This window comes from Lingula anatina, chromosome 10 (assembly GCF_051362555.1).
Source record: "Lingula anatina isolate TDL-2025a chromosome 10, LinAna3.0, whole genome shotgun sequence".
In the NCBI taxonomy this organism is placed as follows: domain Eukaryota; kingdom Metazoa; phylum Brachiopoda; class Lingulata; order Lingulida; family Lingulidae; genus Lingula; species Lingula anatina.
The window spans coordinates 18360630-18386867 of record NC_141776.1 but is presented as its reverse complement, the minus strand read 5'-3'; the positions used below and the strand labels follow the sequence as shown (position 1 = coordinate 18386867).

At 37.4% G+C, this 26238-nt stretch overlaps 1 protein-coding gene across 1 annotated transcript in view; it reads left to right on the top strand.

The window, feature by feature from the left end:
* The first annotated feature begins 481 nt into the window (after positions 1-481).
* LOC106174229 (uncharacterized) overlaps positions 482-26238 on the top strand; it is a 53123-nt gene continuing 27366 nt past the window's right edge. Inside the window, exons 1-13 of the mRNA XM_086998251.1 lie at positions 482-580; positions 3027-3217; positions 3424-3574; positions 5325-5531; positions 5765-5950; positions 6395-7180; positions 7450-7798; positions 20938-21197; positions 21954-21993; positions 22414-22858; positions 23338-23488; positions 25274-25480; positions 25728-25913. Coding sequence (XP_086854377.1) covers positions 503-580; positions 3027-3217; positions 3424-3574; positions 5325-5531; positions 5765-5950; positions 6395-7180; positions 7450-7798; positions 20938-21197; positions 21954-21993; positions 22414-22858; positions 23338-23488; positions 25274-25480; positions 25728-25913 — 3237 coding nt within the window. The 5' untranslated portion in view covers positions 482-502. The remainder of the gene's footprint in view (positions 581-3026; positions 3218-3423; positions 3575-5324; positions 5532-5764; positions 5951-6394; positions 7181-7449; positions 7799-20937; positions 21198-21953; positions 21994-22413; positions 22859-23337; positions 23489-25273; positions 25481-25727; positions 25914-26238) is intronic.

Here is a 26238-nt window from a genome sequence, read left to right as displayed (position 1 = left end):
CGGTTATTTTCTGCGCGCACACGTAGATGACATGGACCCCTCCTCCCCCTTCATGCATGAGTAATACTGGATCCGCCCCTGCCCTGGGAACCGTACGTAGTCCATTCCCCATCACTAAAGGTACACCAGGAATTCCATTTCTGGTGTTATCATTTCTGTCACACCTGTACCCCGTCCCTTCACACACGAAGGAACCTTCTTTTTAAATTAAAATTTGTAATTTTATCGGTCATCTTTCACAGACCATTGAGTATAAAAATACAAAATGGAATAGAACGCGTTAATAAAATATACAAGTAAATAACCTTTAACATAAAGACACGTATTAAACGCACAAACTATACCTAATCATCATACATTTGATATAATAGGCCTGCGCCGGAGTGCTTGTGACATTTGGTGACATCTGATGACTATCACTGTATATGCCAAGTTCTATTTTATATTAAACCCTTGGTATACGTCAGCGCTCTACGTCATACTTTGGCCATGACCTATTTTTATGTTATTTTCCTTGGATTGCGTAAATTATAGCTGGGAGGACAAAACTGACAAGATGGAACAGCCTGCTGTATCTAAGGTATCTAAGATTTTATTATGGTCATCTTATACATTTCGTAGATACGTTGTGTATTCGTAACAAGCGCCTGGATGGCGAAGAAAAAGCGACAGAGTATGAAATACTACAAGTTTATGAGCTACTTTCGCTTTCAAAGACACTTGTAACGTAAGGTCGTACGTACGCAACCAAGGAATCATTTTTGTTATGAGTTTTTTATGAAAGTGCTGAACAGTAACCGCTGTAGTTTTCCTGATTAAAATATTGTGATGACAGTACAAAGGTTTTAGCTATAGAGACAGACTCAGACAGATCGCAGTAACAGGGAAGCTGTTCAGTGAATTGGGACAGTCGGTCTGGCCACTTTACCTTAGCAACGGGCATTTGGGGTAACGTCAAGCGTGCAGCATGGCGGATGGCATTGACTTCTATGTAAAAGTTGGCGGACTTTGTCCAAAGATATCATACTTTACAGTGATTGACCACTTGTGTCCTTGAGAATGAGTGATTTACCTGGCTGATTTCCTGTACAGGCCTTTGTAATTAGCCGTTGCACACCTGGTTAAGAGATAAAATCAGCCTTAATATAACTGTCGATCGTTATCTGTGATCGGGAATTTTACAGCAGAAGATTGCAAAGACAGTGCTTGACCTTTTGCGTCTGGCGGGTTGAATCATTACCTTGATGATTGCCTTAACAGGCCTTTGTAATTAGCCACTGTTTAACTGGTTACGGGATAAAATGGGCCTTAACTGCATATACGCAAATGTCCACCTGACGTGGTGAAAAAGGAATGGCGTTTAGAACGTGCAACACTGAGAAGTTATTATAATAAGATTACTACATAATGTGATTAAATAACCTGCTGCTGCAATAGCCAAAGGAAGGGGATAGGAGCAAGGTCATCAGTCCTTATAGGCTTTTTAATTTGGTCTGTATACATGTATATTAATGCAAGCCTGGGACGACAGTATTAACACTTGCTTGTCAACTTTTTGGAAAAGCAGACACTGGTGTTACCTTTATTTATATTAGCAGCTATGTGTGATATGTTTGTTTACAATTTTATTATGCAATTTTCTGTTACGAAAGTTGTTGAAATATCATGGAAGACCGTACGTTAAGTTTCAAAACATACAAGATTAAAATTAAATTGAATAACAAACACGATAATAAAGCTGTATGTTATTTTACCAGTTAAGGTCACTTTATTTATGGCAACTTTTTAAGTACAGACACAGATGTGTCTGTACATATAGTTGTCATCTGCTTCTGTCGTCGCTGTCGTCCCAGTTGCCGTGCACTTTTACTGATAACATGATAAGTGGAAAACCATTTTTTCTTTTGGCTTGAAAATTACAGAACTGCTGAATATTCATAATATGCATGATAGAATCATTTTTAGGGAAGTTATGCTGTTTTTTTCACTTTGTTCAGCATATATGCAGTACCGATAACACGATAGGTGGAAAACCATTTAACCTTTTGGCTTGAAACTTACAGAACTGATGAAGTTCGAAAATCAGCATGATCGAGCCATCTATATCGAAGTTATGCTGTTTTTATGTACATTTTCCTGCCAAAATAACGTTTAAAGATTCTCTCAGCATGTTTGAAAATGCCCCACAGCAGTCATATACCTGGCCTTTAGTATAGCCTCCTCGGGAGCTGCCTTAAGTCAGCAAGCTCAACGAAAACTCAATTTGTGAGAGCCTAATCAATAAAAATTTTGAAAGAACAAACCCTTTTCAAGACAAAGTGTTGTAATATCTTTAAATGTCACTGAAATTTATCGATTTTTTTAAATAAAAAATAAAGTGCAGCATCACAGTCATAGGTTTGTTTATACTTTTGGCCGCTGGATGTCTGATGGCAACGTTCCAAGACAAGCTAATGTTTCAATGTTACTTTGAAGTTGTATTAAAGTTAAACTTATCAGTAAAGTTTAAGAACAAATTTCTTTATGTTTTGAATTATTTTGTTGTTGATAAATATTCATTCTTGGCCAAAGAAGGTCGTTAAATGCCTTGTGAAAGTCTTGTGAAACTTAGATTTTTACACCTCCTACTGTGCAATACAGTGCAACACACTTGAAAAAACAAATGCAGTTGCAATTAAACAAAGAAAATGGTCATTCCCAACAAAATCGAGTGATATAAAAGCAAAATATATCACTTAGTTATAAATATTCTTGATATACACTGTAACTTAAACAATTTGGTGTGAAATTTATATCGTCCAGTTGGCAGCCTTGTTAGCTACTGGCTCTTCTTGGCAATGTTACCGGCCAAGTAAAGGCAGTAGCCAACATGGCTGCAGACCTGAGGATATAAAATTCAAATTGACTTGTTAACATTGATTGCAAACTAATTTGTCTTGTAAATTTTAATGTTAATTTTTTTACAGTGACCACACAGCCAACTTAAATATCAAGTACGTAAATGTTTGGACTCAATATCTTTTCAGATAACAAAGGTACCTGGCACCGAACAACTTGACCTACAAACACTCCAGTTGTCTCATCCAGATTCCAGCCTCCTTGGGGGAAAACTGTCACAGACGGTCTCAGAACCTCTGCAGCAACAGTCAGTTATGAACCCCTTGGCGTCCCACCAGGCACAGGAGGGTCTCCCAGTCCCAGGGACATCACTGCAACAGTCAGTTTTGAATCTCTCAGATCAGCCAGTTTTACCAGCACCACAACAGTTTTCACACACACACATATTACTTGCTCTGTTATAAATTCTAATTATTGAAATTTCATTCAAATTCAACTTTTCTCTATTTTAATAAAAGTTTACATAGGTACCACTGTTTGTAAATGTCTGATGGACACATATTAATTTGCTTTTTCACCCTTTAGGTGCACTGCAGCTTTGAGGAACCCATGTAATTACATCACAACATCAAATAAGAAAACGATGGTGGCCTTAGTATTTGGGTCGTTTGATCCAGGGACAGAGCTGCTTCAGATTCTTGTCTCATGCATCAGCGATACTGTGGATGAAATAATAGTAATACCACATGCAACTGTGAAACAAAAATTACTTTCAAATTTATTTTTTGTATTGTATTAGTTGTGAAACAAAAGTGATGCTACATTCCACTGTGAAACAAACATTTTATTACTTAAATTTTGAGTTTTGTCTTGTGTTACAAGGTGTCTTGTCACAAAGGTTATATATTGCATTAGTTGTGACACATTGTGGTAGTATACTGTGCTGGTTGTGACCTTTTTAGATGGTTAAAGTCATAATAACTCTTCGTTTTGGCCAAAAATTGGATTTTCCTGGAGTAAATGGCAATTTTCCCGTACTTTCCAATGGTCGACGACCCCATTCCTGCATTCAAAGTTAGTCCAGGTTTTTTTTTCTTAACGTTTGGTTTTTTGTTAAAATCTCTTAAGAGATTTTAACTGACGGAGCCCTCTCTCACATTGCATAGTCATGCGATATTGAGCGATATTTTCTGGTGACCTACTTAAAACCGCGGGAAAAGCAGACAACAACAACACTATATAACAATAATATAAGATTCATAAGATATATTCGTCTTACTGCTCAAAATGCATTTATATCTACAATGTGTGCAATTCTGGGCTCTTTGTTATCTGACGCACTGTCCAAAAACTCGCAACTAACGTCTGCGGATTGCATCAACACGTTTGGCACCATATGTTATTTTGGTCTCGAATTAACGTGAGAATCCGCGTGACACCCCAACGTCATTGACGACCGTAAAGAAAGGCATCGAAAGCCCTATTGACAAGCACAGATTTTAGTTTTACTACAACAACAGCCGTTTTAGTGGTAAAATGCAATAGAATATATTTCCATGCGTTGTTTACAATGTATTTCTTGTGGAATTTTGAATCTCAAAGGAAGAGTTATTATTGCTTTAATATTGTCAATCTGTTGTCAATATTTGATGTATAATTGTAATAACTGGCCATGTTCTTTATTTAGATTCATTGAATGATGTTAATGTTGCTGTTTTTCATCAGTAAGCTAACAGAGCCAAGCTTAAAAAATTCTACTTTGTATTTTATTCTAGTTACCTACTCCAAAACTTTAGAACTTTTATTACTAACTCATTATTTATATTTTAAATAATTATTTATAGCTGGATAATAATCAACCTGCTTTGATACTTCATCAAAATATATTTGAACTATTATTATAATGTATCTATAATTTTAAATGATAACAGGTAATACTGTGTACATTTGTAATGTACTGAACAAATGCATTTAGAGAAATTAACAACCCATGATGCTACTTTTGAGTACATAAAAAAACTACTAAATTAATTTATAAAGCATATAAAAGTAATTCATAAACATATTAGGTGTTTAGTACATATATTATTATGTGCAGTGCATTAGGTCATAATTTTGTTTGAAATTTGGTAAACTTTCATCATAACAATCATACATAGAAAGAGGCCGTGGTTCCAGTCATTAACTAAGTGTGCTTGCACTGGGTTAAACAGTTCCTTCTTATATCAGTGGTGGATTTAGGTCCTGCACCCCCCCCCCCCCCCCCCCCAATATTTATGAAAAAAATTACACATGTCAAATGGTCCCCTCTTGAAAATGAAATTTTGATTAGCTGAATCATAGTTCTAAACCATTCCATTGTTGTATGTCTCTCAGGGGTGGGGGTGGGGGGGACAGGTGGCATCACATCCTAGGACCCTCCCCCCTTCAAAGAATCCTAGATCCACCCCTGTATATTATAGTGTTTGCCATTTTATACATTCCAGTTTTTTGACAGTTGGATGGCACAGATTGGCATGAAGCGTATGGTGTCTGATGGATTCTTCAGGCTTTACATCTGTCCCCACAGTGATGGTGACCAAGGTGATGGTGACCATGAAAACAATGACCATGTTGTGTGTGAAGTTAATCATGATGTACTGGTCACAATAAAGGACTTTCAAGGATGGACTTTGACAGGGGAAGATGAAAAGGTATATAATAAATATAAGGAAGAGAAAAGTATTACACTTTTACATATATGTGATATTTTAACGTAATCACGTCATATGCATTTCTCATTTGTAAAGCCATATTATAAGTTTATATAGTGTTTTCCTATCCATATCTCCTATTTAATTTCGTTAGTGTATTGGGTAGACCAATATAATTTTGCGATCTTCATAATTTTAAAAGATAACATTTGCATTAAAATGTGTTGTTTTAGGCACTGGATTACCAGAGGTTGATAGATGACAGCAGACCACATTGTGCCTTTTCTTTTAAGCCTGACTCTACCACACCGTGCCCCGCAATATTCACCAGCAGAATATTGGTGGCCCAACAGGGCCTCAAGAATAAAGAGGCAAGGTTGTCATCAGTAGAGCTTGAAGTGTGCCGTCCATTACATGAGGTGATTTCATATTAGATGTTCAGTGATTTTTTAATGAGAGAAAGAATGAAGAGGAGAGAAGGGAGTAGAGATCGAGGGAAGAGTTTTTACCTAAGATAAAATTATTTCCCCAAACCTGTTGGTAGACAGTGTATACTAAGTGATTAATGTAAAGTCTTATCAATAACCCATGTTTTTAAAATTGAGCTTTTGTGGTCACATATTACTTGAGAAGATTATTTATTATAAGTGTGTTATCCCTCCAGATGAGATGTCTTTGAATTACTTTAACTACAGTCCTTCGTTGCCGCCAGCCTCTCATATAGTTAAAGAAACATGATGTCTCTCTCATTAACATTGATTGCAAACTAATTTGTCTTGTAAATTTTAATGTTTTTTTTTTTTACAGTGACCACACAACCAACTTAAATATCAAGTAAATGTTTGGACTCAATATCTTTTCAGATAACAAAGGTACCTGGCACCGAACAATTTGACCTACAAACACTCCAGTTGTCTCGTCCAGATTCCAGCCTCCTTGGGGGAAAACAGTCACAGACGGTCTTAGAAAGTCTGCAGCAACAGTCAGTTATGAACCCCTTGGTGTCCCACCAGGCACAGTGGCGTCTCCCAGCCCCAGGGACATCACTGCAGCAGTCAGTTTTGAATATCTCAGATCAAACAGTTTTACCAGCACCACAGTTTTCATTCTTGTCAGAGCCAATAAACCAGCAACATTTGGCAATTCCAGTAGTTAAAACACAACATCAGCAATTGCCAAATCTAACCCCACAGCATCAACAACGACAACAACAACTTCCAGACCAACAGGCCTTGTGTGCTCCATCTCAGCTCTATGGCATACCAGGTTTAAATGCAGGTATGAGGCAAGCAAACATGGAGATAGCAGGGCAACCTACTGTTATTGTTCAAAACATAGGCCGGCTTGAAATTCATCAGAATGAAGACCGGCAGTTGATGGCTGCTCATGTCCGTGTTTTACAGCGGTATCTGCCTTTGAGGACAAAAGCAAACTTGGATCGTATTTTTAAGATTCCAGGGGTGTGGGAGACTATTGCACTTGATCTTAGGTTAGGGAATGCTTGCTGTCCTAAAGAACCTCTGGAATTTGTATTCTGCCATCTGCAGTGTTGCTTTCAATTACTTGTATGGCTGTTGAAGAGGATTGAAGGGAGAGTCAAGGAAATTGTTGAACCATCAGAAATAAAGGTCATGATCGATGAAGTTAGAGTAAGTTTCTTCTTCCATCAAGTATATTATTTTTCATTACATTTTATTAGTTTTATTTATTTTTTACTAGTATTTATTGTGAGGGGGTTAAATAATACATATTATGGGTAGTTGTGAAGTAAGAAGCAAAAGAAAGTTCTTGTTTTCTTGGGCAGGAATATATTTTTACTTTTTAAGGATTGCTTGTATTGTCAAAGTATCCTTTTTTCACAGTCAAAAAAAGCCATAAAGGCCATGTGTTTTAAGCACAGCAGGTATTTATTTTTCAGAAAGCCAGGTTTCACGAGGTCGAATGTGAGAATCTGCGAAAACACTTGTCCTACATAGCTGATGAAGGAATTGATATTAGGAAACTGATAGATTTTCTTTTTTCAAAGAGCATCATTAATGATTCAGACATGGAGAAAATTAAATGCCAGCAAACATCAGCAGAGAAATGTAGTCTTTTACTACATAAGGTATTGAAATGCACGTTGGATAAAGATCCTGTGGAACACCTGCGACAGTGGTTTGTTGACGAGGACCAACATGATCTGGCAGATCTTCTGGCAGTGAAACCTGAGGACGTAACAGGAGCATATTGTCCAGATGAATCCTGGAGACCTGATGAATACCAGGGTGAATAAATCCTTCTTTAAAAATTTAAATAGTCCTATAGTAGATGCATATAGTTCTTTCTGTATATAGTACAGCAAAGAAATTGCCCCAAAATCCATAAGATGGTCTCGTACGTGAGATGTCCTGTAGGATATCATTCACAAATCATGGGGCCCTATAGGACCTATGGTAAAAACTTGAAAATTTTGTTGCATAGAAATTAATTAGTATTTTAAATTGCCTAAATTTTTCAACATTACGTCTCCCTGACGAAATTTTCAAAACTGCGACCTTCGGGCTTTTATCGGCTTTTATCCTTAAGTTATCCCTCACACACACACACACACACACACACGCGCACACATATATATATATATATATATATATATATATATATATATTGTGGGATATGGTGGTAAATAATAATCTATTTATTAGTGCTTTTCGATTAAGTTATATTAATTTACCTGAAAAGTAAGTTGAAAATTGTCTTTTCGGTAACAAACATACCTCCAGATAGAGGAGAGGGGTCAAGATAAGCCTTATTGCAACCTTATAAACATTATAAACTGGATGTGGCATATTTAACAAATTACGAACTTAGTAACATTTCTTGTATGCAGGGCTTTTCCCAGGATTGGATTAGGCCTTCTAAAATTACCATCTGTAACTTCCTAAAAAAATTACAGGGAGTCCAACATTTCCAAGTGCCGTTAGAAGGGGATAAAGGGGGTTGGGGGGGGGGTTAAAGATAAAATGAAAAAATATGTTTTAAAAAATTCAAGGGAAAGGGGGTTTAAAATGATGATCTCCCCCTGATGATCTTCCGCAAACAATATTCCTAAGTCCCGTGAACTAATATGAAAATTGCATTTTCTTTTTGCTTACATCTTGAACAATCTCCTGCTGATGGTCTTACGCGAACATAGTCCTCTAAACAAATATGAAAATTGCCTTCTTGTCTCTTTTGGATTGCGAATGATCTGCTGGCGATATTACTCAAACAATTCTCACTGAAGATATGCAGTGAGCAGTTCTCCATGTTTACTAACGATCTTAAATTGTGCAATGGACATAAAAAGAAGTGACTGGTACATTAATAATATCTTGTTTTTTATCATTTTGCCTTCCTCATTCAGAACAGCCTCGATTACATTAACGGCGTTACAACTGACAAAGAGCTGTGGCCTGTGACTTCTATTTACAGCTTGAAAATGCCCCTTGAGCCAGGTAATAGTAATGAAACTAAAGACAAAAGGCCTAGGTTCCCGTAATTGAAAATGGGAATTCACATCTATACCATCTATATTGTGAGTAGCCGCTGGCAGGGGCGAACTATTGTTCCTATCTCCCATTGAGAGTGTTATTGGCAATAATATCCTTATTGTATTATTGTCTTGAATCAACTGAGCTGCTCATCGCGGCCATATTAGTGACGAACTTTTGAAAAAATTATGGAGAGGCTCATTTTCAAGTTCGACGAAATTTAAAAAAAAAAAAGAAAAAAACTTTGGCAGAAAATCGTCTTCCGATGAAATTTTCAAGATTTTACCATATAGGACGGCCTGTTGGAAATTTTTGTAAGGGCAAGTCAAAATATCCAAATATTTTGGTTTTGTGGTGCTGTATTTTTGCCCTCTCTCTAAACCCCTGTATGGAACTATAACCACTTAAAGGTCCACTGTCATCTCTGATGAGTAAGTACAGTTTTGAAATATTTATACCGATAAAACCATAATACTTTATTTGCTATTATATATATATATATATATCTCAAAGGCCTAGACTAAATCTAGTCCTATGCCCAAAAAGGCCAGACCCCATATTAATTACGCCCTGGCTGGGCCTAGTCTTTATGGTTTCTTTGCATTGTTAAAAGCATAATGGGCAATTTAATTGACTAAGTTGCATCTTCATTGAAGAAGCAGCCCTTAGATGCCAAAATTGAAAGCTCACTATAATTCTGGAACTGTTAACGCTAGAGTTGCATTTTGTACAGCCTTTGAAGGGCAATACAGGAAGTGGTGTTCAGTTTTTTTGTATTCCTTATGGTTTACGTGCTGCCCTTTACATGTATCAAAAAGTACGACGTCGATATATTCAGTGGTGAAATCAAAATGTGAAATACTCAAAAATTAGCAGAGATACCCCAATAATTACTATTGAACTTGAAGAAAAATTCATTTACTGGCAGTTTGACAGTGACCTTGAAATTGACTTTTAACCTACTTTTCTCCTTGAACTGTCATTTGCAAATTCTCAGTCCCTTGTATCTCCAAAAATGGCAGATATACGCCCATAGTTGCTTTTGAACTTGAATTGGAAGTCATTTACTGGCAATTGAACTGTGAACTTGATATTGATCTTTGACATACAGAACCTTACACATCATCAATTGATATTTGCAAATATTCCGTCCCTAAATCTCCAAAACTGAGTTGCACCCATAGTTGCTATTGATCTTGAATGGGAAGTTATATACTGACAATCTAACTGTGACTTTCAAATTGACCTTTGACATACTTTTTATGATGAACTGCTTTTTTCAAATTTTCTTTCCCTTATATCTCCAAAACTGGCAGAGGTATGCTCAAAGTTATTATTTTAAGGGAGTCATATACTGGCAAGCTAACTATGAATTAAAATTGTCCTTTGACCCACCATGAACTGAACTGTGCAAATTTTCTCACACTTATATCTCCAAAACTGATAGAGATACTCCCATAGTTACTTGAAAGGGGCAGTAGCGATATTCCGAAGGTTCAATAGTCTGAAGGTTCATTGGTCCGAAGGTTCAATGGTCCGAAAGTGCATTGAAGGTTCATTGGTCTGAATGTTCGATAGTCCGAAGGTGCATTGGTCCGAAGGTTCATAAGTCCGAAGGGTCATTAGTCCAAAGGTTCGATAGTCCAAATGTAGGCCTACTGTATAAATAAAGTGTATAGTGTATTACATGTACAGGGGCGAAATGGAAAAAGGCAGGGAATGATATGACTGTCTTTTTATCTAAAGACATATCTGTGAATATCTTGTGAAAAACAATTCGTCGCCCTGGTAGAGGGCACGTCCCCTGCAAATTCTGGGTGTAGCGGAGGCCACGGAAATCGTAGAGGAAGAAGAAAAGCCTCGGGCACAACCATTCGTACGGGCTCTTACGGCCTGTTTGGGTCCAAATTTTTGCAAACTGGCTGAGTCATGCACAAAACACAAGCGGGCGATGTGAGCACGCACTATGCCTAGGTCCCAACTGCGTTATGGATGCACGGTTCTTAAGTTCCTTGCGTTCGGCTAGGATGTAGCTAGATCGCATGCAGCAGCTGTTGATCATGTCGAAAAGTTTCTATGTGCTGTTTGCGTCTTCCAAAAGTTGCACGAAGGACGTGCTCCTCACGCACTTTCCCCATTTTTTTGGCCATAGACCACACGTAGCAGCCCGTACATTCAGATAGGATCTATGCTTCATGTAGGCCTACTCCTGGCGTGGGGGGTGACGCATATGTGATGCAATCCCGCGGTGTTTCGATTTTGTTCGTAGGTTGTCAGGACGTGCACTGTACTCAACACGCAAAGGCGCTTGCTCCTTCATTGCTTGCAATGTGCTTCCTTTTTCCACAGTAACTTAGACCCCATTCCCAGAGATAAGATCTATCCAAGTAGATAGCCCTAACTCCCTAGAGTTTCACGCTAAATAGCTGTCATGCCGAGCGGGCGCGAAAGTTAATTACCCCCTTACAGCTTGTAGTAGGTGGACCGCAATCAGCCTCTTGAAAATCGGGACTCTCCCTTAATCAAAAATATTTCGTAATTGAGACACCTGTTTTTTTTTTTTTTTAACATTCAGTGTGCTCTTAAAGGTAGCCTATATTTGAATTGATGGAGCGTGAAACCACATCTATCAGTTTCTTATATAATTAAAAAATTAATAGCACAGGTCAATCAATTTTATGTCATTAAAGGCGTTCTCTCATTTTATGCGTTCCAATCTTTATTCAGTCTTTCATATGAATCATGTATGGTGTTCATGGGTTGGGATGGGTAGCCATTGCATATCCCTCCACTGCCCCACATTGTTAAGAGTAGCTCACGGAACCATATATGGATAACTTTCATGTGCATTTCGGTCACACTCAAAACGAAGTGATAAAGATTCCAGAAGCCGAGTTCACACGAAAGTTAATCACCCCCTAGCAGCTTCATGATTGCTAATCTGATTGCATTCAGTGAGACTCCCGGTGGAGTTCAATCTACGTAGAATGATAGTTTCATTGGGAACGCACCCTTAGATACCATATGTAATTAAAATTCTTCAAATGAAGAACATTTTAAAATGTTTCGGACTGTCGAACCTTTGGACCAATGGACCTTTAATTTTCGGACTAATGAAAATTAACCTTCAGACCAATTAACCTCTTAATTGAAAAACTGATGAAAATTCTACAAATTTTCGGACCAATGAACCTTCAGACTATCAAGACGCCCCCACTTGAAAAGGAAGTCATATGTTGGCAATCTAGGTATGACCTTAAAATTAACTTTTGACCTACTTTTCTTGTTTACTGCATTTTATAGAGCTTGCCAAGCACAACACTGGGGGTGGTGTCTCTTTTCTTTTGTTTTCCATACAGGTGCACTTGCTCCAGCTGGTGGTACAATATCTGGAGGTATAGTGTCAATTCACTGTTCCTCTAGTTTGTTGACATTTTTTGCACAATTGAACTGGCAAGGATTTTGATTGTGGTTTTAATGCCTGTAAAAGCAACAATAAACAACAAAAATACAATGTTTTAGTGAATATTCCCAAGCCTGCTCCTATCTGTTGTTCGATATCATGATTCACACAAAAAAAAAAAAAAAAAAAAAAAAAGAGATGAAACTGGGAGCTGTGTTTCACCTCACTACCTGAGCATTTGAAAATGAGACCAACTCAACCAATACAAAGGCATTGTAATCCACATGCCATGGGAGTACGTCTCACTTTGAATTGAAGTTTTATATATATATATATATATATATATATATATATATATATATATATATCCTCTAAGAGACTATTCCCAAATATATCATACTTACTTTGGATCGATCTATCTCTGAAGGTATTGTCACTAAATTGCTAACTTAATGTCTGTCATGCCTACTAAAGCTGTTAGGGGGTAATTTACTGCCTGATGCTGAGCATGTAAGTTAATTACCCCCATTAGTGCACTTGATTTGGTCTTAAAGTGCAATTTAAGATCACAAATCTTACTTGGTGTTAAAGGACAATAGACCCACAAAAATCCATTTCTCGAATTTTGAATATTCAGCACTCAATCTATACACTAGAGGTATGTTTTAATCAATCCCCGCCATTAAAAATTTATAAAAACAATATTAGTAGTAAAAAAGCGTTTTAGTAAACCTCACCTCAATGTGCATAAATGAAGCAACAAATCTGGGTCACGTGGTACTGTGACGATAATGAGAATAAAGGTCTATGAGACTTAACTGAGCTGCATGGTGCATACAGACAATAGTTTAAGAAAGTTGTGTTGAACAGAGTTGAGCAATTTTCCTTATGCCTCAGTGTGTTGCCGTGGGATTCACCAAAATTGCAGCACTCCTTGACAATCTTTCTTTGTCTGTGATGGTCTTCCGTGACTTACTAACTTCGGTGACAATAGTTGCGATCCTCGCGATCTCGGTCATGTAACATTATCTTCTTGTTTTTGGTAAATGTCATCAAAGTTCACAAGCTTCCATTAGTGGCATTCTTTGAATGACCCTTGGTCACCTACAGATTACACTTGATGACAGTTCTCAGCCATTGTTAAAGTAAACAGGTGTTCCTCATACTTTTAATGTACATGTATATACAAGCCTATCACTTCACAATAAACTTTCGTAGAAGTCAGAAAAAAAAAAAAAATGTATATACAAGCCTATCACTTCACAATAAACTTTCGTAGAAGTCAGACGCATTGTTGTTGTCTCTCTCCTGAATAGAGTCCGGCACGTTGGACTCAGTAAAGAGCCATCATATTACATGGTGTCAGAAGTGGTTGCCAGACATAGGCAACAGTGACGATCCGTAGCAGTTCTAACATTGTGTTAACTGTTAGCATGGAACTCACTGGTATCCCAACACCTTCCATGGACTGGAGTGCGTCTAATCTTCCTGAACAGTGGAAAAAATTCCATAGTCTTGTGGAACTTATTTTTAATGGGCCACTAAAGGAAAAGGAAGAAAAAGTGAAGGTGACTTATCTCTTGTTATGGATAGGAGACAAGGGGAGAGAAATAAAGTCAACTTGGACAAATCTGGATGAACCAGACAAGCTGCAGTCATATTATGACCGTTTTAAAGCCCATGTGCAGCCGAAACTGAATCCCATCTTCGCGCGGTTCAAGTTTAACAATGAAACTCAAGGTGCATCTACCGTTGAACAATTTATTACTCGTTTGCGGACACTTGCTGTCGACTGTGCATACACAAATGCAGAAGAGATGATCCGAGACAGGATCGTATTTGGTACTTCATCAGAGAAAGTGAGGGAAAAACTCATAAATGAAGGTGACAAGCTGACACTCGACAAAGCCGTCCAGATAGCCCAGTCGTACGAGTATTCAATGGAACAACTCAAGACAATGGGAAAAGAGGTCAGCAGCATTAAGAAACAACCTCCACGTACAGGCAACTGGAGACATGTGAACAGACAGAAGAAACAGCAAAAGCAGGACAGACATGAGTGTGACAATTGTGGCTACGAGCATGCCAAGACTGATAGATGTCCGGCTAAGGGTAAACAGTGTAATAACTGTAAGAAATTCAATCACTTTGCTAAAAAATGTCGCAAAAGTATTGCTAAAAAACATGTTAACGAGTTGCAAGCTTTGCCAGATCAGCCCGATTCTGATTCTGATTCAGATTCACAATTTATTGTAGATAGTATTGACACGTCAGAGGGTTTAGATCAAGCATTTTGCCATGTAGAAATTGGTCCAGCAAAGATCAATGTTAAGTTTAAGATTGACACAGGTTCTCAAGTGAATATTTTACCCAAGCATGTGTTTGACTCAATTGGTCATGTAGACGACCTGAAACCTCCTAGTCAGAAGCTTACTGCTTATAATGGTCACTCACTAAAAAACTTAGGGTCTGCAAATTTCACTTGTCAGTATAAGAAAAAGTCCATTGGCCTTCTGTTTCACGTCGTTGATACAGAATCTTCACCGATACTTGGTTTGAAAGCATGTATGGACTTGTGCCTGATTAAGTTAGTGTATGCTTGCGATGTAGATGCTGATGTGAAGCGAGAGCTGGTCGGAAAAAGAGATTCTAGTAAACCCAGCCAAAGTCTGAACAAATCCGAATTTGGTAAAGACCAAATATTGCATGAATACAAAGACGTATTCGAGGGTATAGGATTGTTCCCAGGTGAATGTGTAATTCACACTGATCCCAACGTAATTCCTGTTGTTCACCCCCCTCGCAAAGTGCCGCATGCACTTCATGAAAAGCTCAAAAATGAACTTGAGCGTATGGAGAAGCTTGACGTGATTTGTAAAGTCACAGAGCCCACAGAATGGGTAAATTCTCTAGTGATTGTTGAGAAGCCTGAATCAAGCTCAGGTAAGGTACGTGTGTGCCTGGATCCCAAAGACCTAAATAGAGCTATTTTGAGACCCCATTACCCCCCTAGAACATTAGAAGAAGTATTACCCCAGTTAGCAGGTGCTCAATACTTCAGTAAGTTGGATGCCAGGTCAGGGTATTGGACAATTAAACTATCCACAGAATCCTCATACCTTACGACGTTTAATACGCCATTTGGTAGATACAGATATCTGCGACTGCCTTTTGGTTTGAGATCGTCGCAGGATGAGTTTCAGAGAAGGGTAGACGAAAATTTTGAGGGTCTTGACGGTGTAATAGCCTTAGTAGATGACATCATAGTGTTTGGAAAAAACAGAGAACAGCATGACCGAAATCTGCGTAATGTTTTACAAAGGTCACGTGAGTGTGGGATCAAACTCAACAGAGAAAAAATGGAAATCGGCGTGACTAAAGTAAAATATTTTGGTCACATTATCACATCAAAAGGCTTAGAGCCTGACCCGGAAAAGGTCAAAGCAATTAGGGAGATGAAAGCCCCGACTAATAAGAAAGAGTTAGAGACTTTTCTGGGTATGGTGACATACCTTGCTAAATTTGCTCCCAACCTTTCAGAGATTACCACCCCCCTTCGCAAGTTACTTGCAAAAGACATGATTTTTCATTGGATCGATGAGCATGAGAAAGCTCTCAATGAAGTAAAAGAGGTAATCACAGCGGCCCCAAGTCCCACGTTAACGTATTTTGACCCCAGCCAGGTCACTACCCTACAGACTGATGCCTCTAAGTATGGTTTAGGTGCTGCACTGTTGCAGGATGGAAAACCCATAGCTTATGCATCCAAAGCTCTCAATACATCAGAAATCAACTATGCCCAAATAGAAAAAGAAATGTTTGGGATAGTTTTTGGGTGTAAGAGATTTCACCAATACGTTTATGGCCGTAAAGTAGTAGTGGAGACAGACCACAAACCTTTAATTCCTATATTCAAGAAGCCCTTGAATACAGCCCCTCCACGCTTGCAGAGAATGCTGTTACAATTACAGCGATACGATCTGGAGGTAATTTACAAACCAGGTACACAGATACCGCTTGCAGACACATTGTCTCGCAATTTTGTAAAAGACACCTACCCAGAGCTCGCTAAAGGAATGGATGCACACGTACATGCAGTGCTCTCAAAAATTCCTATTAGTGATAGAAAGTTAGACGAAATTCGTCAAGAAACTGAACAAACTGAACAGTTTCAGACTTTGCGCAAAACCGTTTTAAATGGTTGGCCTGTTAAAAGGAGTGATTGCCCCTCTGAGATTATAGAATTTTGGAATCACAGAGACGAATTGTCTTACATTGATGGCATACTGCTCAAAGGTCAAAAGGTTATTGTACCCCAGAAACTAAGGGTGAAAATGCTGCATTCTATACACACAGGTCACAAAGGAATAGAGAAATGCCAAAAACGAGCCAGATCAGCAATTTTTTGGCCAGGCATGTCAGGTGACATTAATGATTTTGTTTCCAAGTGCCCCATTTGTCTCATGCAGAGAAATAACAACCCTAAACAACCTTTGCAGCCACACCCCATCCCTGATTACCCCTGGCAAACAGTTGCCACTGACTTGTTTACATGGGAGGGAAAGGATTTTATAGTTGTAGTTGATTATTACAGTCGATACTTTGAGGTAGCTCAACTTACCTCTACTCAAAGTCATCAGGTAATCAGCAAGTTAAAGGTTATATTTGCTAGATTTGGAATCCCAGAAACTATCATTTCAGACAATGGTCCTCAGTACGCCTCTCAGGAGTTCACTGATTTCTCCAAGCAATATGATTTCAAACATGTGACCTCTAGCCCCAATTACCCTCAGTCCAACGGACTAGCAGAGAAATATGTCCAAATTGTAAAGAAACTGTTTGAAAAGTCAAAGTCTGATAAATCTGACCCTAATTTGGCCTTATTGGAATACAGGGTGTCCCCCCTTGACATCGGATACTCCCCAGTTATTACAAGGACGGCAGTTGCGTTCTGTTTTACCTGCCACCAATCAACAGTTGTGTCCCCAGTTCATTGATCCTGGAAAGGTCAAACATAAGATAGATTCAAGTCGTCAAAAGCAGAAGAAATTTTATGACCATGGTTCCCGACCCCTTCCCCCTATAACTGTAGGTGAGTCAGTCAGATTTCAGCGAAATGACAAGTTATGGAAACCTGCCAATGTCATTGATAAGGTGAATGAAAATTCATTTGTTTTACAAGCTCCTAATGGTGGTATATATCGACGTAACAGGCGTCATATTCTCAAAACAAAAGAGCCCAATGTTCCTCATGACACTGACCCACAAGTGCCTATTTGCACTGAGAATCTGGTTAATAAATCCAGTGATCTTAAAATTCTAGCAGATCACCCAAAGCCTGCTGTAAATGCCCCAGTTAAGTCCCCAGTTAAAGTCAAATCAACCCCTCAGAAAGATGAATGTCATTCGCCCCAGCCCTATGTAACACGAGCTGGCAGAGTTTGCAAACAAAAAATTATAGAATCTATGTAATTTTTGCAAAGTGATATATAAGACTTTAGAGGAAATTACCCTTGGACAAAAGGATATGAACTTAACTTTATCAGGAATTTTTTCAATGACAATATATCTTCACTATTGGATACACATATCTGACAGGCAGGATAAACATGCACATATTGCCAGTGCAGGGATAATCACAAAGACTATGACTGTTAACACCCATGACATTTGATTGAAGAAAGGGAGATGTAACATTATCTTCTTGTTTTTGGTAAATGTCATCAAAGTTCACAAGCTTCCATTAGTGGCATTCTTTGAATGACCCTTGGTCACCTACAGATTACACTTGATGACAGTTCTCAGCCATTGTTAAAGTAAACAGGTGTTCCTCATACTTTTAATGTACATGTATATACAAGCCTATCACTTCACAATAAACTTTCGTAGAAGTCAGACGCATTGTTGTTGTCTCTCTCCTGAATAGAGTCCGGCACGTTGGACTCAGTAAAGAGCCATCATATTACAGGTCACCTCAGGTGTTTTAGATCATATCAAAACTGATAGTCTTTTAGATTAACTGTCATCAGTTGGCAAGCTTACTAATTGCTGCTGCATTTTAAATGCATTGTAGTTGACCAAGAGCCAGGTAATAACAGGTATCAAACTCATCTTGGTGGGCTTTCATATTTTTCAATATATCTCATTAATTTCATGGGGTTATTTTATTGGTATTTGTAAATGACGTTAAATATCAATATTTAAACAATTAAGATCAAACATGGTCGCGAATATTTTATTAAAATAACAGAAATTGCTCTCAGGGTATCTTGAAGCATGCGTATGCCCAGGCATTACTTCCTTGGAAGAAAACGTGTTGAGGAAAAACAGGAAAAAGAGTAAAGATTGAAAGACAATTTTAGACAAATAGACAAACTTTGACGGGGGAAATATCCACAAAGAATAAAGGGCTATTGCGCCAACATCTTGTTGAAATTTTTACACTGCAATTCTATTTAAATAAGCTAAGGAACTAATTGCCAAATTTAGATTTCATCACATAACAGGGGCGTAACCAGACCTGCAAAAGTTGTATGCACAGATTAAAAAAATTACAAGCACGTACCGCAAAATGTAGACTAACGCAAAACATGAAGGACAGCGTAATCACAGCAAATGTACCTCACATAGTAGCTTAATTTCCATTAATAATAAAATCATCATTTAAGTCAAAAATATTCTCGCGATTTAATAAATATTCTAATTTACCCAGAACGGTATATTTATTTAAAGGAGGGTAACTGAAATATAGTTTTATTATTTGTTTGTGAAAATTGCTCATGTCACCCTATTAGTTTGGAGGTCTAAGCTGGATCAAGTCCATGTTAAAATTCCTATGAAGCTGTGCAGGAAAAATTCTTCCTTTGTTTCTCTAGCTCCTCGATAAACCTGGTGTTCAGATTTTATCTAGTACCCCCAGGCCTGCGGGAGCTGCTCTTTGAAACTAACGCACAAGTAGATTTTTACCTGAGATAAATATTGCCAGATAGATACTCGCTACAGGAGAATTGAATGCCATTTAACCCTCTAATTAAGAGGTAAAGGAAGTTCCAGTTAGATGGATGATTAAGATAGGACTTGTAAAGGTAACGGGCATTGTTCACCTCAGTTTAATAAAAGTATGCAAGATGGAGTGTCAGCGGTTTAATAAAATTAATTGAATTTCACAAATAACATGGACCTCGTATGCAATAATCAACAATGCCCTTAACTCATTCAAATGCAGTGTTTTATACAACGTGGGATAATCATAATTAAATGCTCGTTAAAGAATTGACTAGACGGGAAGTGGTTTTACACAGCTTCACGAGGATTTAGACCCCTCGGGTAAGAGATTTGAATGAGTATTAACTTTCATCAGAAGCCAGAGAAGTCATCTTACAGGTAGACAATGCAGCTCAGTTTGACAGCTAAGCACGCTCTGTTCTCCGGTGGCACGATTGTCGTCATCGGACCACATGACCACGTAGCTCATTAACTCCCAGGCCGAGCAAATAGGATGTTTTTTAAAGCCAAAAATTTAAAAAATGAGCTTTTAATTTGTGTATTTAGATAAAGATATCATTAGTTGGGCATGTTTTCTGAAGAATATGTTCCGTTCATGCCATTCTGATGGTATGGCGCAAATCCTTTAAACCATGAGAAAGACCATTACTGGACTGACCTCCAGTTAAGTTGTTATGCAGTTGTCTCCTCTCACGTTTTCCTTTTGTGAGCAGAGATGTTCTCCATGGTGAGGGAAGGCATCGCCCATCCTGAGGGGAGGAAGCTGCTTGACCACTTGAGTAGATGTTAGATTGTTTTTGATCTTAAAAGCAGACTCAGTCCGTTTTAAGGCTATTGCTGTTATGATTAAGATTGTGTAAGATCATTTGTGATCTTAAATTGCACTTTAAGACCAAATCAAGCACACTATTGCCCCTATCTGATTCGAAAGGCGTAACAGACATTTAAGCCACTTAATTTGATACCATTTTAGCGTGAATCCATTTGGAGTTAGACGGGGGGATCAATCTAGGCATGGGAACCCAGTCTTATTTTGGATCCTAAGTCCTAGTTTGAACTGACTGTGTGAGGGGAGATAATTGCTTTACCACTTACATGGAAGTCAGTCCATTTATAGCCTTACTCTAAGATCGATTCTGATCATAATAACAAAGTCAGTATCCTTTAAGGCTGCTTGGTTAATCTTGAAAATCACGTCAGATCACATCTGATCTGAAATTGCACTTTAGGACCAAATCAGGTACAGCTAATGTGTATGAATTTTAATGCTGAGATATGTGTGAATTTTAAAATATTTCAGAAGCTCGCTTTATATTATGAGAATACTTACAGTTATTACTATCATTCTGAGTTCCATAACACCATTGAAATTGTGAACTTTAGCCTTAAGACATGAAAAAGAGTGGTCAGTTTCATCATAAATTGCAATATCATGCTTTGTTTGTGTGCCAATAATGTTAATAATTTTCTTGAATCTACATATAAGGACCTCTGGGAGGAACAGGAGAAAAGTACACAGATGAGGATGTTATTTTCCATACTAAACTCGGTATCTTGTCAGAAGGAAAATATCAAGACAAAAAACAATCAAAAAGTGGACATTCTGGGTTGCATGAGTCTCATGGTCCAATATTAAAAACACCATTCCCATATCCTGACTATCCAACTACAGAACCCCAATCTCCTGATAGTGACAAGTCATCACACTCTGAAATTTTGGTGGAATTACCTTCATCATCTTCAAAAGTAAGTCTACCTGTGAAAAGTTGTCTCATTTAAAGCTCACTTACGGTTCTCAGTCTGTCCTAGAACATAATGGTTTTCTCTGTTGATGAAAAATGTTCTTAATCTGCTCTAGGACATACAGTGTACTGAAGGACTTCCCAAAAACAGTTTTCGAACTGTTACATTCATTACAGAACAACATTAGAACTGTAAAAAACAAATACAAATGTACAAATGTTCTGGAATAGATTGAGAACTGTAAATGAATGTTAAATAAGACAAATCTTTGCAGGGGTCCACATGATTCTAAATTACTTACACTAATCTCAGGTCAAGCATATTTTTAATTCATTTGTCAGAAAAAAAATTTGGATAAGTTTAAAATTGGGTGCATATTTATAAAACATCACATGCAACATCTGTATTCCATAGGAGAAAACAAAAATGATGAAGCAATTTAATGTACATATAAAGTGTACTAATACCCCAGTGAAATTCACATGTCATGCTTTTGGGGTGATGAGATATTTATCTGTGCTAAAATGTAGATAATATTCAATATTTGACAGAAATGCAACTTACACAAGATTTACATAAATTAAGTATATATGCAAAGGCATGCAAAAGATTTGAAAAGTGTACTACGCGTTATTCTTAACATATTTTTCTTTTTGTAACACATCTATACTTGTTAGGACTGCTTATTCGTCTATATTTTGAAGCTGTTAAATACTGACATAAATAAACAAATCTTTACATTATTTTTGCTGATATCAGGTTGCTTCTGATGAATCTGTCTCCCTTGATCTTTCTGAAGGTGAGTTGCAGCAAGTGGAATTTTTGGCAAAGAAAAAGGGTTCTACTCTAGCAACCATTGATTTCATTTAGATATTATGTATTATACTCCATACATAGCTACCAATTTATAACTTAGACAGTGACATATAAAATTGAGACAATTACAGAAGTTGCATGCATGTGCATGTGTATGTCAACTGTGAGTGCATTAAAATTTGGACATCCACAATAAAGTACAATTATAGTCTCACCACAGCATTTTGTGAGACATTGGAGAAAAAATTGTATATATCATATTATAAGTTAAAATGTGTGTTTTAAAAGCCATTCTTGATTATAAATGTTCAGCCTTGGTCATTAAATTTGGTTACAAATTCATAAGTTAAACAATTTAGCTGTGAGTCCACATCCTTTATACCTACTTTTTCATTTTTTACAGATGCTGCATTGTCTCAGGAAGACACCATGAAAGAGAAAAATGACCTTGAATTAGCACTGATTTCATCAGGAATCTACATTCAGAAGTTCAGTATGGACCATCATGGTGGCTATGTTCACTTAAAGGAAGTGGGGGTTACACTTGTGGTACCATGGGGTTCCCTTCCTGAAGGCACAGTAACAGAGATGTACCTTGGAGTCAGTTGGAGACCAAGTGACAGCCCTCATTTAGGAGGCAAGCAGACAAGAACAAGCCCCATTGTGGTTATTGGTCCACATGACTTAACCTTTCAGAAACCAGTCTATCTCAGCTTTCCTCACTGTATTCCATATGCTGACGATGCAGAGACAGAGATAAAGTTCTGGAAATCAAAAACTGACCTAATGGGGACTTGTAAATGGACAACTGATGAGACTGACCCTTTTGTGACCTACAGCCAAACTAGGTACCGAATTTACGTATGTCCTGTTTGAATGACTTTTTAAAAGACAAAGATTTCTTAATACATGTACACACGTATACTTAAAGGTATTTAAAATGCATTTAAAAATAAATATTCTTAATTGAGATACCTTGTGCTACTATATATATATATATAGAGAGAGAGAGAGAGAGAGAGAGTCAGTGGCTCCAGTTATTTATGAAGTGTGCTTGCACTAGATTAAACGAGTCATTCTTATACCATTTGCAGATTCAGGGGAAGGTCAGGGGATCCTGCCCCCCTCCCCCCATACGATTTCTGAAAAAATTACACACGCACACACACACACACACACACACACATATTACTTGCTCTGTTATAAATTCTAATTATTGAAATTTCATTCAAATTCAACTTTTCTCTATTTTAATAAAAGTTTACATAGGTACCACTGTTTGTAAATGTCTGATGTACACATATTAATTTGCTTTTTCACCCTTTAGGTGCACTGCAGCTTTGAGGAACCCATGTAATTACATCACAACATCAAATAAGAAAAAGATGCTGGCCTTAGTATTTGGGTCGTTTGATCCAGGGACAGAGCTGCTTCAGATTCTTGTCTCATGCATGAGCGATACTATGGATGAAATAATAGTAATACCACATGCAATTGTGAAACAAAAATTACTTTCAAATTTATTTTTTTGTATTGTATTAGTTGTGAAACAAAAGTGATGCTACATTCCACTGTGAAACAAAAATTTTATTACTTAAATTTTGATTTTTGTCTTGTGTTACAAGGTGTCTTGTCACAAAGGTTATATATTGCATTAGTTGTGACACATTGTGGTAGTATACTGTGCTGGTTGTGACCTTTTTAGATGGTTAAAGTCATAATAACTCTTCGTTTTGGCCAAAAATTGGATTTTCCTGGAGTAAACGGCAATTTTCCCGTACTTTCCAATGGCCGACGACCCCATTCCTGCATTCAAAGTTAGTCCAGGTTTTTTTTCTTAACGTTTGGTTTTTTGTTAAAATCTCTTAAGAGATTTTAACTGACGGAGCCCTCTCTGACATTGCATAGTCACGTGATATTGAGCGATATTTTCTGGTGACCTACTTAAAACCGCGGGAAAAGCAGACAACAACAACACTATATAACAATAGTATAAGATTCATAAGATATATTAGTCTTACTGCTCAAAATGCATTTATATCTACAATGTGTGCAATTCTGGGCTCTTTGTTATCTGACGCACTGTCCAAAAACTCGCAACTAATGTCTGCGGATTGCATCAACACGTTTGGCACCACATGTTATTTTGGTCTCGAATTAACGTGAGAATCCGCGTGACACCCCAACGTCATTGGCAATGGATGCCTTGACGACCGTAAAGAAAGGCATCGAAAGCCCTATTGACAAGCACAGATTTTAGTTTTACTACAATAACAGCCGTTTTAGTGGTAAAATGCAATGGAATATATTTCCATGCGTTGTTTACAATGTATTTCTTGTGGAATTTTGAATCTCAAAGGAAGAGTTATTATTGCTTCAATATTGTCAATCTGTTGTCAATATTTGATGTATAATTGTAATAACTGGCCATGTTCTTTATTTAGATTCATTGAATGATGTTAATGTTGCTGTTTTTCATCAGTAAGCTAACAGAGCCAAGCTTAAAAAATTCTACTTTGTATTTTTTTCTAGTTACCTACTCCAAAACTTTAGAACTTTTATTACTAACTCATTATTTATATTTTAAATAATTATTTATAACTGGATATAGTAATCAACCTGCTTTGATACTTCATCAAAATATATTTGAACTATTATTATAATGTATCTATAATTTTAAATGATAACAGGTAATACTGTGTACATTTGTAATGTACTGAACAAATGCATTTAGAGAAATTAACAACCCATGATGCTACTTTTGAGTACATAAAAAACTACTAAATTAATTTATAAAGCATATAAAAGTAATTCATAAACATATTAGGTGTTTAGTACATATATTATTATGTGCAGTGCATTAGGTCATAATTTTGTTTGAAATTTGGTAAACTTTCATCATAACAATCATACATAGAAAGAGGCCGTGGTTCCAGTCATTAACTAAGTGTGCTTGCACTGGGTAAAACAGTTCCTTCTTATATCAGTGGTGGATTTAGGTCCTGCACCACCCCCCCCCCCCCCCCCCCCCCCCCCAATATTTATGAAAAAAAATTACACATGTCAAATGGTCCCCTCTTGAAAATGAAATTTTGATTAGCTGAATCATAGTTCTAAACCATTCCATTGTTGTATGTCTCTCAGGGGTGGGGGTGGGGGAGGGGGGGGGGACAGGTGGCATCACATCCTAGGACCCTCCCCCCTTCAAAGAATCCTAGATCCACCCCTGTATATTATAGTGTTTGCCAATTTACACATTCCAGTTTTTTGACAGTTGGATGGCACAGATTGGCATGAAGCGTATGGTGCATGATGGATTCTTAAGGCTTTACATCTGTCCCCACAGTGATGGTGACCAAGGTGATGGTGACCATGACAACAAAGACCATGTTGTGTGTGAAGTTAATCATGATGTACTGGTCACAATAAAGGACTTTCAAGGATGGACTTTGACAGGGGAAGATGAAAAGGTATATAATAAATATAAGGAAGAGAAAAGTATTACACTTTTACATGCATGTGATATTTTAATGTAATACTTTCAGCACAATCACGTCACATGCATTTCTCATTTGTAAAGCCATATTATAAGTTTATATAGTGTTTTCCTATCCATATCTCCTATTTAATTTCGTTAGTGTATTGGGTAGACCAATATAATTTTGCGATCTTCATAATTTTAAAAGATAACATTTGCATTAAAATGTGTTGTTTTAGGCATTGGATTACCAGAGCTTGATAGATGACAGCAGACCACATTGTGCCTTCTCTTTTAAGCCCGACTCTACCACATCGTGCCCCATAATATTCAACAGCAGAATATTGTTGGCCCAACAAGGCCTCAACGGTAAAAAGGCAAGGTTGTCATCAGTAGAGCTTGAAGTGTGCCGCCCATTACATCAGGTGATGTCATATTAGATGTTTAGTGTTTTTTTTTTAATAAGAGGGAATGAAGAGGAGAGAAGGAGGTGGAGATTGAAGGAAGATTTTTTTTCCTAAGATAAAATTATTTCCCCAAACCTGTTGGTAGACAGTGTACTAAGTGATTAATGTAAAGTCTTATCAATAACCCATGTTTTTGAAATTGAGCTTTTGTGGTCACATATTACTTGAGAAGATTATTTATTATAAGTGTGTTATCCCTCCAGATGAGATGTCTTTGAATTACTTTAACTACAGTTCTTCGTTGCCGCCAGCCTCTCATATAGTTAAGGAAACATGATGTCTC